General features: G+C 31.9%; 1 protein-coding gene across 1 annotated transcript; it reads left to right on the forward strand.

The window, feature by feature from the left end:
• Positions 1-10,072: 10,072 nt before the first annotated feature.
• Positions 10,073-13,276, forward strand: PFD3 (prefoldin 3). The gene is made up of 6 exons (XM_016342793.3): positions 10,073-10,277; positions 10,498-10,555; positions 10,949-11,020; positions 12,094-12,213; positions 12,305-12,406; positions 12,873-13,276. The coding sequence occupies exons 1-6, from the start codon at positions 10,135-10,137 to the stop codon at positions 12,951-12,953; spliced, it is 576 nt and encodes a 191-aa protein (XP_016198279.1). The 5' UTR covers positions 10,073-10,134; the 3' UTR covers positions 12,954-13,276.
• Positions 13,277-16,490: the final 3,214 nt, after the last annotated feature.

Consider the following 16,490-nt stretch of genomic DNA (forward strand, 5'->3'; position numbering starts at 1 on the left):
ATCCTCAAGCATCACACCATCAACCAGTAAACTTAACCACACCCTCCATACCAATTCTCACTCTTCCTTTAAATCAACCATCCATATGCCCTGATAACACTTCCTCAAACCCATATCACTCTCAACCCACATCAACCTCATTCGAATCATCTCACCCTCCACCCAATACAATACCTCAACCTTTACCCTCATCCACCTCACATCGACATCAAATATCTCAGCCTACTACAATTCAAACCCCACAGCCACGGTCACAAAATCAGCATTCTATGATCACCAGGGCCAAGAATGGTTTCACCAAACCAAGAGTATTTCAAGCAACTCCTTCTCAGGATCTGGAGCCAAAAATCGCAAGACAAGCACTTGAAATCCCTCATTGAAGACAAGCAATGAATGAGGAGTATGCTCCCTTGATGAGAAACAAAACATGGGTGCTCACTGAACTACCAAAGGGAAGATCTGTTGTTGGAAGTCGTTGAATTTTTTGCATCAAGAGAAATCTCGATGGTTCAATTAGCAACTATAAAGCGCACTTAGTAGCTCAAGGATTTAGTCAACGACCAGACATTGATTTAAAAAAAAAAAAACCTTCTGTCCCATAACTAAACCAGCAAGTGCGAGGATCATTTTGACATTGGTATTCTCCAAAGATTGGGACATAAGGCAGTTAGATGTGAACAACGCGTTTTTAAATGGTGACCTTCATGAAGAAGTATACATGACGCAACCTCAAGGATTCCAAATTGGTGGTTCATAGGTGGTGTGCAAGCTTACGCGCTCTCTACATGGACTGAAACAGGCCCCAAGGGCCTGGTTTACTAAGCTGTCCATTGTACTCATCAGACTCGGATTCCAAGCAACTCGATCGGATGCTTCCCTCTTTATCAAACAATCCAATGGTGTAGTGCTCTTTCTCTTGGTGTATGTTGATGACATGATCCTCACTGGCTCTTCCTCACAGGCCATTTATGATGTCATCCAATAATTAAGAAAAACTTTTGCACTTAAAGACATGGGTCCCCATCATTTTTTCCTTGAAATTAAAGTAAATCGATTAGAGAATGGTAATTTGATGCTTACACAGACCAAATATATTAGTGATATCCTGAAAAAAGCTGATATGGAGAATTGTAAGGGTTCTTCCACACCCATGACTACAAATCTAAAACTTACTTCTCAAGATGGTAAGTTGCTTCATAATCCCAGTTTGTATCGATCTATTGTCGGCAGCTTACAATACCTAACAGTAACTTGATCTGAGTAAGTTGTCCTTCCCTGTCAACAAAGTTTGTCAGTTTATGCAGGCACCAAGATATTCTCATTGAAAAGCGGTCAAACGCATTCTAAGGTATCTGAAGGGCACAAAATTCTTTGGCTTACACATGTGTCGTGCGCTGAACTTAACATCACAGGATACTCTGACTTTGATTGGGAATTGGAAATTGAGGATATGAAGTTTACAGTAGGTTATTGTGTTTATATGGGGAAGAACTTGATCTCTTGGAGCTCTAAGAAACAGCAATGCGTATCCAAGTCCTGGACTGAGGCAGAGTATAGAGGCATTAGTGCAGTTGTGACTAAGTTGCTTTGGGTAAGAAAGCTCTTAGCTGAAATTCATATTGTCACTCAATCGAAAGTGTATTGTGATAACTTAGGTGCGGTCTAGCTCTCTGCTAATTCGATTTGGCACTCTGAAGCATTTTAAAGTTGATCTGGCATTTGTGAGGGACCATATGGCAAAAAAAGATATTCAGGTTCATCATATTCCAGGTGACGTGCAAGTGGCAAACATGATGACTAAGGTTGTTTCATCCACTAAGTTTCATGATTTTTGCAGCAAACTCAGGATTCGGGAAGCTCCAATCCTTCGTTTTAGGAGGAATAAAAGGATAAATGAATTAGTTAAGTGAGCCTGCAGCTTGGTAGAGTTAGTTAGAGTAAGTGGTTTTGAGTTAGTTAGTTAAGCAATAGAAACTGTTAGTGTAAGTCAAGTATATATAATCTCTTGTAACAGCTCATTTGAGCGATGGAACGAAAGAAATCATAATCAACTTCTCTCAGGATCTCAAACTCTCTCACCCTCTCTTCTTTTTCATCACCATTTTTTAGCCACTTCATATATTAACAAGGCAGAACGGGACGAATAACGGAATAGTAGCTATTACTTATACCCAACTCATACTCCTCCCAAAAAAATCGATTCAAACCCTTTTCAAACTCAGTCAATCATTAAAAAAAACTCATTCTATTTAAAAAATGGTGGGAGCGGAGCAGGACAGAGAGGGAGGGCGGGCGATTCGAATTGACCTCCCTAGCCTAATACAATCACAAAATATATAGTAAATTCCATTCCTGATGTACATGTATAATTTCTATATCTTCTATGTTTTGCATCCATCTATAAATTTTTTGGGTGTAGTTTTACAAAGCTACATGCCCACAAAAATTTTCCTAGTTATTCAAAACTAATTGTGTAAAGATTAAAAAATATATATAAGTCTAACATTATTTTGTAATGCGTTTATTAAAATTTGTGAAAAATTGTAGCAATTATAAAAATTGATAAAGATTCACATGTAATTATTTTTATATGAAGTTGATAATTAAAAATTATTAAATAATAATTTAATTAAACACGTCAAATTATCTAACTATTTTCAATTAATAATTTTACATAAAAATAAATATATATAAATTTTCCCATCAAAATTTCTCAAAGTGAAACGTCTACATTGAGTGAAAGATTGCAAGTTGTAACAAAACCTATGCAAAGTTGTAACTTAAGGATTTAGTGGCTATTTACGTGAAGGTACATACAAATAAAAGTGATGGTTAATATATGAACAAGTATTATATTAAACAATTTAATTAAATTATATAATAACTAGTATTTTTATTCGCAATTATATTACAAGAATACAAATTTAACCAAATTATATAATAGCTATTTTTATTCTAATATTATAAATTATAGCACAAAAAATTTATAAAATTAAACTATTAGTACAAAAAAATTGTAGGAGGACAAAATTAAAGTTCTCGTCAGCTAAGAAGACCAAAATCCTTGTAGATAAAAAATTAAATAATAAAGTTTTTGCCTTTTTAGTTATTATTTTCATATAAAAGAGTTTAATTTATTACTAATAATTAATTTTAATATTTGTTATTTAAAATTTGAAACGATTTAACTTGTATACTTTTGATTAGCTGTTAAGTCTGTTGCACAAATAGAAATAATTAATTTTTATGCTTGTTACTTAAAAATAATATTTTTTCCTCTCTATGTATATAAAAATATAATTAAATATTAGCATAAAAATTATATTGATAGTTATAAAATTAACTCAAAATTAATATTTCTTTTAAAATAATTGAATCTTGATTTTAACTTTTAATCATAATAATATTAGTATTCTCTCCAAATTATATTTAATAAATATTTGAAAGAAGAGAAATAAAAATATAGATTGAAAAGATAAACAGTAAAAATTTAAAACTAAATAAAAAGACTAAAAAAATATGTATATAATAATAATATTTTTATTTAAATTATATTATTTTGTTAATTTTACTTTTTGTAGAACAAAAAGTTAGAAAAAATAGAAAATGAGAGAAAAGAGAACGAAAGATAAAGATGAAGACTGAGAAAGAGAGTTTGTTAATTTTAAAAGAAATAAATTTTATGTTAATTATAATAAAAAATATTGGGTGACCATTTTGATTTTTTAAATTACTAATATAAACTATAAATTATAAATTATATATAAGTGGGAAGGGAAGAGGGAAATAGAAAAAAGGAGAGAGATAGATGAGATAATTTAGGAAGAGAGTTTATTAATTTTGGAGAGAAATATTTTCTCTCAACTTTAATAAGAGAATGTCATGTGACATATTTGGTTATTAAATTAGATAATAATATATAAATATATAATAAATTATATATAGAGTGAGAAGGGTAAAGAGAAATAAAAAAGAGAGAGAGAGGTAGATGAGAGAATTTAGGAAGGAAATTTATTAATTTTGGAGAAAATATTTTCTTTCAAGTTTAATAAGAGTGTCATGTGACACATTTTGTTATTAAATTATATAATATAATATAATATATAACTATATTTCAATTTCAATTTTAATTTTAATACAATTAAAGAATGTCATGTTGCATATTTTGATTGTCAAATTTGTAATTAGTTTGATAATGATATATAAAAGAGATAAAGTGGTTGAAAAAATGAGAGGGATAAATAAAGAGAGAGGAAGGAGCGGAGAACTCTTTAATTTTGGAGGGAAATATTTGATTTCAATTGTAATGAGTGAATGACATGTGGTACATTTTGGTTGTAAAATTAGTAAGGAGGAAGAAAGAACTTTTTAATTTTAGAGAGAAATATTTAATTTTAATTACAATGAGGGAGTGACATGTAGCACATTTTAGTTGTAAAATTAGTAGAGAGGAGGATAAAACTCTTTAATTTTAAAAAGAAATATTTAATTTCAATTATAACAAAAAAATAACATATGACATATTTTAGTTGTAAAATTAGTAATATATAATATATTTTTAACTATTACTTTGTATGAAGATTTTTTTTATGTGAATAACCTTAAATATTATGGGACGAAATTGTCCATAATTTGTGAGGGGTAAATGGTGATGAATATGTTAGTGATGACTTTACCTATGATTGTATTAATAATTAAGCAACCTTGAGCTGACTACACCTTTGTTATTAAGTCTTGTTCATTCATTCCAATGAATCAAACACACAACATCCATAGTAGCTAAGGTGATTCCTAGTGTTGGTTAAGGCGATGCTTTAATAATTATGAGCCTTATTCTTCAACATACAATATCATGAGGCTAGAAATCCCACCACCAAAGTGCAAATGATGAAATAATCATATCTCTAGTTTTGCGGATCCTGTATATATATACTCCACATGTTCATGATTATTTAAAGATGACTCAAACTATTTGAGCAGTTAAGAGTGTTAGCTTTTGAGACAGAGCATGTGCAATTGGATAAGCTGACATGACTCAAAGCAGTTGCCACCCTCTCTACCACACAACAATCTAACTGGTTCCTCCTCATTCTATTTTTTATCACAAACTCATCAATTACAGCTAGGCATATGCAAAACGTTCAACTGGTTCTACTCTGTGAATTTCCTGTATCCATTCTCATGCTACTTATTTTATTTACTTATAATACAAGTCTGAATCACAGGAAAGAGATTATAACTAAATTGGCCTTCATTACTAAATAATGATCATATTGATCTTTTGGTTTTTATATTGATCAACTTATCCTATAAATGTTGAATCGTGAATCAAATTAGTACATATGTCAAAGTGGATATCAAATTTTAACACTCATTTGATGGATGAAAGGTTGCATTTGGTTATGAGAACATGATAAGATAAGATATTGAGAATAATATATAAAAGATAGAGATATAAAAATTAGTATTTTTGTATTTTATTCAGTGATAAATTAAAATAAATTATAAAAGTCTAATTTATTTTTATTTTTTTTTCATTCAAAAATTTGAGAAGAAAAATATAATAATAAAAAATATCATTATGAAAAATTAACAAAAATTATGAAAGAAAAAATAAAAAATAAATTGTGTCTTTTGTTAGTGTTTCTTAATATAATATCTCTATTTATATTTTCTCTACCAAATATAATTTTCTGTCTTTGTGTCTCTATTTTAGTGTTCTGTACCTGTAAATAAATGCAACCAAATTAATTGAAAACCTTTTATGTCATACCAACTTAAAACTAAATTAAATGAACAAGTTTTTTGCCATATTAACCATTGTCATCAAAACTGAACTGGCAGCTAATTCGGCCAGAGTATTAAGTCATTGGATTATTGACTAGACTATTGAGTCATTGGTTAAATTGGTTAATTCAGTTATTATTAAATAATTGTATAAAACATTAGTATTTTTTTCTTCTTAATAAGTGTTTTCTAATTTTATTTTTATACTAAAATAATTATTATTTTTTAAATTTAATAACTGATTAATTAGTCTATACATATTATATTGTTATATATTATATGTAATTATTAAAAAATATTAATAAATATTATATAATCATAAAAATAAAAATGATGTCGTGTTTAATAAAAATATTTGATATTTTTTATTTTTACATATTTGATAAATTTTATATTTATATTGATAATTTTACATAATTAAATATATAATTAATTTAAAAATAAGTGAGGATAAAATTTAAAAAATATAATACAATTTAATCGTATGTTTTTAATATATATATATAAAGAACAGTCTAGTGCCAAGGAGATTGTGTGACTAAATTTTTAAAGTGATCTCCAAGATTTGCACCGTACACTAATTTGATCCTTTTGGACTTTCAGATTGAACTCTGGGTTACATACAGATCCCTGGCCCAATTTCAAATACCAAAAAACAGATGTGGCACAACCAATACTACATTGGATGAATGGAACGACGCCGTTTTGATCTTTGGCGCGTTTTGAAAGTAAAACGTTACCGTTTTGCTATGTAGAAGAATGAAAAGTGTTGCTTGGTGAGAGGGATGATCACTTACAACGTCTTCTTCCTATTTTCTCACCAATAATAATGGTAGTTTAGGACAATCTAACGTTACTTGATTTCTTCTGTTTCTTCCCACAATTCATGAAGACAGTGACCATCGAGAGCTACTGAAGCAAAGGGTGAGAAGTATTGTCACTATTTGAAAGGTGAGTTTTTTTTTTTTTTTTTTGAAAAAGATAATATTTTGACTTTTTTATTATTTTTTCATTTGATATGTTATTTCTGTAGGTCTTTTCGTTTGCTCTCATTCGAATTTATGTGGAACGTTATTTTATTAGGGTTTATGTTGTTCTTCTATTAGAATTGAGTTGATGCTCTATTTTTGTTGAATAGAATTTATAATTATATTTGTATTTTGTTTATCTTTTAATGCTATTTAGTATTATGTCAGACAATGTCATGATTGCATTTTGCAAAATTATAGAAGCTCTCTGCTATCGTGATTAATTAATGCCATCTTTGGATTCAATCTTGTTTTGTATTAGTTATAAATATGTTGAATGTGGAGTTAAGTCTCAAAGTAGTTCCTGAACTTACATTCGAGCCTTAAAATAATCTTTGAAGTTAATAATTACTCAAATTCGTCTTCAAATTTGTACTCCGGAACTCATAATAGTCCCTCAAGCATTTTTCGTTTATCGAAACCTTAAAACGACGTCGTTTTGAACAAAAAAATTAAAAAAAAAAAGAAAAAAAAGCGACATCGTTTTGAACCAAAAAAAAAAGCATACGCGTCGTTTTAAATTAGAAAAAAAAAAGAATTCCCTTCTTCTTCTTCAACTCTATTGTTCTTCTTCTTCTTCAAATCTATTTTTCTTCTTTTTCAAAAGGTCACAAAAATAAAAACTAACACCACAAAATATCACAAAAAAATCAGCATTAATAAAAAATGTTCAATCAACTTAAATAGCATGCATCAATCAACTTAAACAGTAACAAGCACAAAAAATAGCAACAATAAAAAAATCAGTTATAATTACAGAATAGAAAACAACTAAAATTAACTATTGTTATTATATTAAAATAGGATCAACAGCAACAATCACCCAAAACATTAAAGAACAATGATTGAATAACTAAAAAAATTAAAGAAAAAGAAATTACCATGGCCGAGAGAAAGAGCCGTGTCAGAGGAGAGAAAAGGGAGACCGAGCGGAGATGGAGACTGTCGAGCAGCAGCGGCAGTGAAACGGAAGCTGGCGAAAGGCAGCGGCAGCGAAGGTTGAAGAGAGCTCTTATGAAAGTGAAAGTATGGTTGGAAAAAGGGAAGACATCAGATTAAAAAGGAGAAAGGAAAGGGAAAGAATCTCAGGTTGGGAGAGCAGAAGAGGAAGGGGGAGGAAAAAGGCGTTGGGAAAGCAGAAAAAAAAGGGAAAGGAGAAGGGTTGGAGGAGGAAAAAGGAACGGGTTGGGGATGGAGAAAGGAAAGGGAAAGGTTGGGAGAGGGAAAGGGGTTGGGGATAGGGAAGGGAACAGATTGGGAATTGGGAGGGGGGTGGGAGTGGGGTGGGGGCTATGCTTTCTTTCTTTTTTTTTTTTTTTTTGAGGGTGTGGGAGTGGGGGTGGGGGCTATGCTTTCTTTCTTTCTTTTTTTTTTTTTTGATTGAGAGTTTTAATGTTTTATGCTACGTTTCTTTTTTCTTTTTTTTTTTATTTTTTTTGTTCAAAATGACGTCGTTTTAAGATTTTGATGAACGGAAAATGCTTGAGGGACTATTATGAGTCTCGGAGTACAAGTTTGGGGACTATTATGAGTCCCGAAGTATAAGTTCGGGGACGAATTTGAGTAATTATTAACTTCAAGGATGACTTTGAGACTCGAGTGCAAGTTCAGGGACTACTTTGAGACTTAACTCGTTGAATGTGTTTACTTTACTGTAGAGTATGTAACCATAACAGAACAAAGGATTATGAGAAGTGATAACACATGAAATATTGCTAAAGATTTTTCTCTTGCGGTAGTTGCGTGAGCTCTTTTCACGTGCCATAAATGACTTACGGATAGGAAGAATCCTAAAATAAAATGAGAAGTTGGTTATTCATTATGATGGATGGTACATGAAAATGATGTCACTGAATTCACTATTATCTTCTCAACTCTTTGATACAATCATTAATACGAAAATAACCATAATCAAGAATCCTAAACCAAGAACTTGGATCATGAATCTCATATTTATAAAATCTGTTTTTAATTTATCAAACCTCCATGCTAAGTTCATTCTGATTTCACCTTTTTCATTTCTTGCATAAGCTTTTTTAGCCACCCCCTCTTCCAATTTGCCATTTACGATGACTGCTTTGAGCTTTTTGCGGTGTGACTTTCACTTCTTATCATGATGACGATTATTTCTGGAGACAACAACAAGAAGAAGAGGATAAAGAAGAAGAAGTGAATGAAGCTCCTAAAGAAGAATAATATTTAGGGTTTATAATTGTGGACCAGGGACCAGATTGAGAAATTTCACACCAATAGCCACGTCAGCTACCCGTTATATTGTGCCACATGGCACTAGCTATGCCACATCAGTTTTTCGGTTGTTGACTCATGTCTGAAATTGGGTCAAGGATCTATATGTAGTCCGGAGTTCAATCTGGGGTCCAAATTAATGCAATTGAAATATCAGGGATCAAATTAATGTACGACGCGAATTTCGAAAATTATTTTGGGGATTTAGTTAAGATTGTGCTATATCCTAGAGGATCTGGGTTTGGGCATTTCTTTTTGAAATTTTGGTATTTTCTGCGCTGGAATATGATGGACTTATGAATGTGGGATGCACGTTAAAGTATTGTAGAGCTACAAAGTTCTCGAACACCATAGTGTGACCCAACCAGTTTACCGAATTTGACCAGTTTCGCCAAATTTTGACTGGTTCACAGACTTAAACAACCTTGGAGTCGAATCGGATCGGTTTGAGATCTAATTTTCCGATTTTTCGATTGAACTGACAGTCCGATTTGTTTTTTTTTTTTATATTTATGATATCAACTTGTGTGATTAACATGTCACATGATGGTTAATGTTTATATAAGCTTTCGGTTAACAATGTTAACTAGACAACTGATGAAGATAGTAATTTGATTTATTATTTAATACTAGAAGACCCAATTTTTTTTATAATCAGTTTAAATATTAATAGATCAATTTGATCATTAGGTAAAAACTGAGAGATTAATTTGAATGTTAACCCAAAAAGAAAAAAATTTAAAGCCCAATAGTGAAAACTGAAACTAATATGGTTTATACAAATTAACACCGCATCGTTTTTTTAACATGGACATTTTTTTCCTTTTAATTTGTCCATGGACTTTAATAAGACGGAAATTATTTTTGTTATGGATACACATATAACCTGTCTGTGTAAGAGTTGAAAATCGGCCCATTTATAAAAATGGGCCTGGGCCCATTTATAAAAATGGGCCTGGGCCCATAAGAGGAGAAACGGCCCAAAACAAAAAGAGGAGAATCAATGGAAAGGAGCAGAGAGCTGACATTTTGAGAGTAGACATCTGAGGTTGGTTGAAGGGAAGAAAGAAGAATGGCGTCTTCATCATCAGCGTCGGGAACGGCGGTTACGGAGAGGAGAGGGATTCCGGGTGCTCAGTTCGTTGAAGATGTTCAAACTTATCTCACTCAATCTGGTCTTGATGTCAACTCTGCCCTCGCTTTCCTTCAAGAAAGGTCAATCTCCATCGTTCATCTCTTTAGCTTCAAACCCTAATCACTCTTTTCCTAAACCTAACTCACACACTTTCAACAATCTAAGCTTACCCGAATCCAATGTAAGCTTAACTCACACACTTATAGGCACTGTTTCTGAGTTTCTGTTATGCATTTGGCGGAGTTTCGGTTTTTATTTCACAAGCCTTTGGAAATCACCTCAGCACTTTTTTGCTTGCAGGCTTCAGCAATACAAGTTAGTTGAAATGAAGCTTCTTGCTCAGCAGAGGGATCTTCAGGTTTCATTGCCTCATTTATCTGCACTTTGCACATTGGCGTAGCATGTACCTTTTTTTTTTAGTTTTTCTTGCTATATTTGGTTGTTGAAAATTTCAATAGGAGTGAAAAGTATTTAAATTTGAATTTTGTTTGAAGCAAGAATTAGTAGTGATGATTTAAGGGGTTAACTGCTATGGGAGCAAGCAAGCATGAATTGGACATTTGAAAGCAACTTTATACATCTGGACGAGATTATAATCAGTTAAAATAATAAAAGCAATAATTTCCAATTGATTCGTTATCAACTGGTAATATCAATTTTAAGTAAATCTGATGCTGTGTCTCTCTGTGTGTGCACTGCCTTTTTCTCTTCATATTCAGTTACTGATGTTATTTATTCGTTGGGTTAACAGGCAAAGATACCAGATATTGAGAAGTGCTTAGATGTTGTTGGCACATTGCAAGCTAAGAAGGGTACTGGTGAGGTTCGTTTTGTGTTTGCTTTTGCATAAAAATTGCCAAATATTATAGAATATGATGGTAAATTACTAAATGTTGTTTAGGTAAAAGTATACTTTGGTATTTATATGTGAAGAAAATGTGTTAGATAGTTGTCCAGTTTGCTATTCTAGACGCATGAAATTTGTTAATTGTATAGTGTCGATACAAAAGATTTCCTGGCTCCTTATCCCCCTTGTTATTAGAGAAGGTATATAAAAGGGTGAGAGCATGGAACTAAGGAACTTTATTGCTTGTCTGAACTCTGAAGGCAACACCTGATTAACAACTGTAGCCTCTGCTCAACGTAGTGGTCTGACTAAGATATGATTTATTTTATTTAAGATATTCTAGATTTGTTACTGTTATATTCTAGTACTGTGTCAATTTCCATTTACCGATCGTTGAGATTTATGTTCAACTACCACCAAGGCCTTTCTTCTGTTTTCCAACTAGGTTGGGCTTTGAGAGAATTTAGATTTGTGATCTGTACATATTATTATTTACTTGTAATTCTACTGCTTGTTTCAGTTTCTTGTTTTAGGCCATCAATTTATATTTTCCTTAGATTTTTCACTGGTTTAAATATAATATTTTATGTGTTCCAGTTTGTACCATGTGGGGAAAGAAGGGGAGGGGGAAAAAAGACCTCATTGGTATTTGTCTATCGCCAACCCCCAATAGTTTTATTCATTATCTCAACCTCACTTGACTGAGAATCAACTATTGTGATTTGTGTACACATTCCCCCTTATCTCTTTTCTTTTTATCTTGCTGCCATCCTCTTGTAGAAAATTGATGGATTGACTACATACGAATACAGTCATACACTGCTCATGCATTAGTATTTATGTTGGTGCCAAGTCCACTGCCTTGTATTCCAATTTATGTTTGATTCCCGATTTTTCAATTGGAAATCTCTTTGGATTAAAAAACTGCCTCTGGTTGTGATACTTGGTTACTGAAAAATGTTAAAAATAACAATAAGTCTAATTTAATTTCTTCGGTAAACACTGTACCACATATTAGTTGGTTTATGTTTTACTCGACTCAATTGCAGGCACTGCTTGCTGATTTTGAAGTGTCAGAAGGAATATATTCGCGAGCTTGCATAGAAGAAACTGACTCAGTCTGTTTGTGGCTGGGAGCAAATGTTATGTTGGAATATTCATTGGAGGAGGTCCTTCCTTGTTATTTTTTTGTTGTTATTTTCATTTCTTCATTCTTTTTAGGTTTTCTGGGTACATAACTGCCGATGTAATCTGCTGCAGGCTACTGCTCTGTTACAGAAAAACCTGGAAAATGCTAGAGCTAGTTTAGAAGTTCTGATTACTGATCTGGAGTTCTTGAGGGACCAAGTTACAGTAACTCAGGTTAGATTGCTATTTTTCAGGTGCTCTGCATGTGTCTGTAAGTTCATCATGCTTGATTGTCAAATGTGAATATGGCAAGCATCACAATGCCTTCAATACTTTAGGGAGCTCTTGGTTGGAACTTGGAAGATGTAAAATGAGAAGATAGGAACTATAGAAAAGGAAGTGAAAATTGAGAGATGATCAATAGATCAGTGTATTTATTTCACTATTGCATTATCATTTTACATTCATTTTCATATATTATGAAACTCTTGTTTACCCAACAGATGAGGACATACAGTGACAACACATTTTTGTTTATTCAGTCCTCACATTTTCAAAATTTTTCATTTTGGGTCTTAGGACACTTGGGGGATTTTTTTTTTTTTTTTTGTTGGGATATGTATTTCATGACCCCAACATTGGATGAAGTTCCTAACATTGAATATTTGTTGTTCTTAATCTTTGTTCTATATTGGATCAGGTTACAATTGCTCGCGTGTATAATTGGGATGTTCATCAACGGAGAATCCAACAAGCTATTGCCACGCCTACTTCAGAATAGCAAAGAAATTTTTTTCCCCGCCTGTTTCAACATTTGGGCAGCTGTACGTACCCTTTCAGCTGAGAGTACGATTCTCATCTCTGTTCACTCTAGTTTTTAGATGGATTGCTGTTACATTTTCATCCTTATTCTGGTTTCACTACATTAGATCATGGCACTCGAGGATAGGAACCAGTTTTGATAAGTGCCGATTGATTTACTGGACTCTATTTGTAAAAATAGTAATACCATATTTATGTAGTAGGTCAATGGGGCATGCTTTGTTTGGTGTGATCATATGGATGACATTTTGGAATTTATTTATACTTTGTTGAATTTGACAATGGTGGCATTTTGATTGATTGTCTAACCAAAAGCTGTTATTTGAATTCAAAAAATGGACTGTGAGGGCAATCAAAAGATGACCCCCCAATGTAGGGTTCAGTCAACTAATGAAATCTGTCGGTAGAATTACGCAATTTGAAGGGACAACACGTCATAATCAATAGCTATCCAAAGATGTTGCACCTTATCCTTCCTCCTAAGAGTCGTAGATCTTGTACGGTTTCTGACATAAAAAATATAATATAGTATGCCATTAATTTAGATGCGGTCTTTTTTTTTCAGATCCTGTGTTAATGTGGAATGTTTATACACTAGGTTGTCTCTATTTTTTTGTATAGTATGAGTTTAATTGCTATACACTGAAATTTTTATAACGTCGTCTAATCAAATACTTATATTGGCATGGCTTTTGAGGTACTAAGTGATTAGGTTAAATGTCTCTATTAACGCAATAGTATATTAGATTCAGAAATGTTTGGTAACAAAAAAAGTTTAACTAAAATCAGTCAGAACTTGATTTATTTAGTATTTATTAATTGCTATAGTAATTAATAAATACTAAATAAAATAAATTTTAGTTTCTTTTTTTTTGTTTTCCTAACATTATCCATTAGGTTTCCATTAATATACATATATCACTTAGTGAAGGATATGATGATTGATCTGGTCAACTCGTATAATAATACGGTTTCTGGAAAGAAAAGAAATGAGAGAAAACAATGTAATGTAATCCAGGATCTTAGTCTCAACAGTGGAATGATATGGGTAGTATGTTAGGTAAAGTGGCATTGTTGTTCATGTGCCCAAACAGGATTGGTTTGTTGTGCATATTGCATGACGTGGTTGAATATTATATGGTCAGTGGACTAATTAATTTCATCGGCATAGACTTTGCACATGGGGGACCCATAAACGACGCTATGTGTCATACTCATAACTCACAAGTCAATACCATAGCACAAAACACCTTTCTAATGTACACAGTTTCCATTTTTATTTTTCACCTGTTTTCCATTCATTTAAAGTATAAAATGCTTGCCCCTCTAATTGCTGAACAGATTGTATATTAAAATTCTGCATACTTAAATAAAAAGTATAATTAATTTTAATGATAGAGAGTATATTATTTAAGATTGATTATGAAGATTTAAAGTTGTTCCCTTTTTCCCTTGAAACTTTTTGTGTCCGTCTAGCTAGTAACTAGGTACGTTGAAACTTGAAAGTTTGGTGATTTCTAAATTCTAATGTTGGTGGATCCTCAACGGATGTCTTTCACAAGAGTGTAGTTTTCTCTTATCTTTGATATTAAATTAAACTGTTCAAGGAAGAAAAGTTGGTGATACAAAACTTAGTGCCGGTCTCAGTTTCTCACTCCTACTTTGCTTTTAAATTTTGAAACTGACTCGTTTACCCAAGAATTTATCTTTGGCAACTACTCTCATGAAAATGCCAAAACATCTTTTCATGATGATCCTTGTTTAAAAAGTGTAACTTATTTGTTTAGCAACACTTTAAATAAAAGTAACACTTTTACTTCAAATAAAAATCAAGTCCTACAATCTATCATCTAATAGTTAAAATGATGTATTTTCACATGATGACAATCATTAAATCTTCATTGAAGTAGCCACCTTTATCTTTAGCTTCTGGAAATTGATTTGCACATTATTATTCAATCCTCAACTATATCTTAACCAAACAACCATCCAAGGTATAAAAGTGGCGAACCTTTTTCACACCGGACCTTGGCCCATTTAATGCGTGACCTGATGGTCCACCAATCCTTATCCATTATAACTACCAACATATAAAATGGACCCATGAATTTCCAATATGTATGTAATTATGTATTTGTTTAGGCCTTAGGGCTTAATTTCTCATGGAATCCAGAACTAGAATGGTTGTTAATCGTGTTTATATCTTTATGCCGAAACAACTCTATTTTTTTTCCGACAGAATCTTCCAACCCGACGTGCCAAAAACTAATTCACTGCGGATCGAAGCTCTATTTAAGAGTTTATTATTGGCCAATAAGTTGTTGCATACACAAGTCAAGATTTGAATCTCCAATACTTAAGCAGACCAATAACCTAATCACTAGACCAACTTTTATAATATTGTGTTGTTTAAAAATGACTCATTCTCTATGATTTAGGTTTAAGATCACATCAGGGGTTCGAAATATTGCTTTAGCCAGAAGTGGAAAAATAACCCATCTAGTTTGTGTGTTTTTTGTAATATTATGACCAAAAAAAAAGGAGAAAAAGTCTATAATAATCACAATAATTAGGACCACACTTGGCTTTTGGATACTCGACCAGAAGGCTTAAACCTTGAGAATAGTGTGGTTCATCAAATGAAAACGAAGTTTGATATGTTTGTGAAATGCATATATGTGTCTCAAATTTGAAATGTTGATATCTAAACATTGATCAATACTACTAGCATACTTCATAGTAGTTATGTCACTTTCATTTTCAAACTATTTTGCTCAAATATAAAAAGAAAAAATGTGTACTATACCCAATAGATATAAATATATTAAAATACAATTGGTGTCCCCATACTTGCCAATTTAAGAGTATATGCTGGTTCACATATATCCAACCGGAATTGATATGTATTATTATAATTAATTATCCCAAATCGTCCCGGTTAGCTACATCCACATAATTATAGTATAAAAATATGACTAATAAATACCTATCTATATGTTGCAAATAATTGAGGCGTGAAGTGACACAATATTCACTTTAAAATTTAAAAGGAAATTGCTCGAATCTTAAGTTGTAATCAACCATGAAATTATTGGTTAACTTCTTTAAATGCCGATAAGGAGCACATACACCGAACATTAACTGATTGTACGCAACAACAGTGGAGTATAAAGTAACCATGCTTATACTAGTATTTGTTTATTCGTAATGTTTTGAAGAATCTTTATACTTGACATTAATTTATATTATTATTCTCATATAGTAGTTTTTAGTAATCTATGCTTATTGATGAATTAGGTTAATTGGCTGTTTGGCATATATATATATATATAAAAGATAAATAAGCTCTTTTAACTTAGTTTGAGGAGGGCATCAACATTACTAATTCTTCAACAATGACTATTTAAAAATGGGGAGTGTTAGCAAACAATGATTTTTTCGAATAACATGAACAATCACCAATCAAATAAAAACATACTATACCTCTAAATTACTC

Source organism: Arachis ipaensis, chromosome B1 (genome assembly GCF_059453495.1).
Source record: "Arachis ipaensis isolate K30076 ecotype BB chromosome B1, ASM5945349v1, whole genome shotgun sequence".
Taxonomy (NCBI): domain Eukaryota; kingdom Viridiplantae; phylum Streptophyta; class Magnoliopsida; order Fabales; family Fabaceae; genus Arachis; species Arachis ipaensis.

Bases quoted from the DNA above. Each gene is read 5' to 3' on its own strand.
- PFD3 (XM_016342793.3), top strand. From the start codon at position 10,135: ATGGCGTCTTCATCATCAGCGTCGGGAACGGCGGTTACGGAGAGGAGA. The intron at 10,278-10,497 runs GTCAATCTCCAT...TTTTGCTTGCAG, and splicing joins CTCGCTTTCCTTCAAGAAAG to GCTTCAGCAATACAAGTTAG. The intron at 11,021-12,093 runs GTTCGTTTTGTG...ACTCAATTGCAG, and splicing joins CTAAGAAGGGTACTGGTGAG to GCACTGCTTGCTGATTTTGA.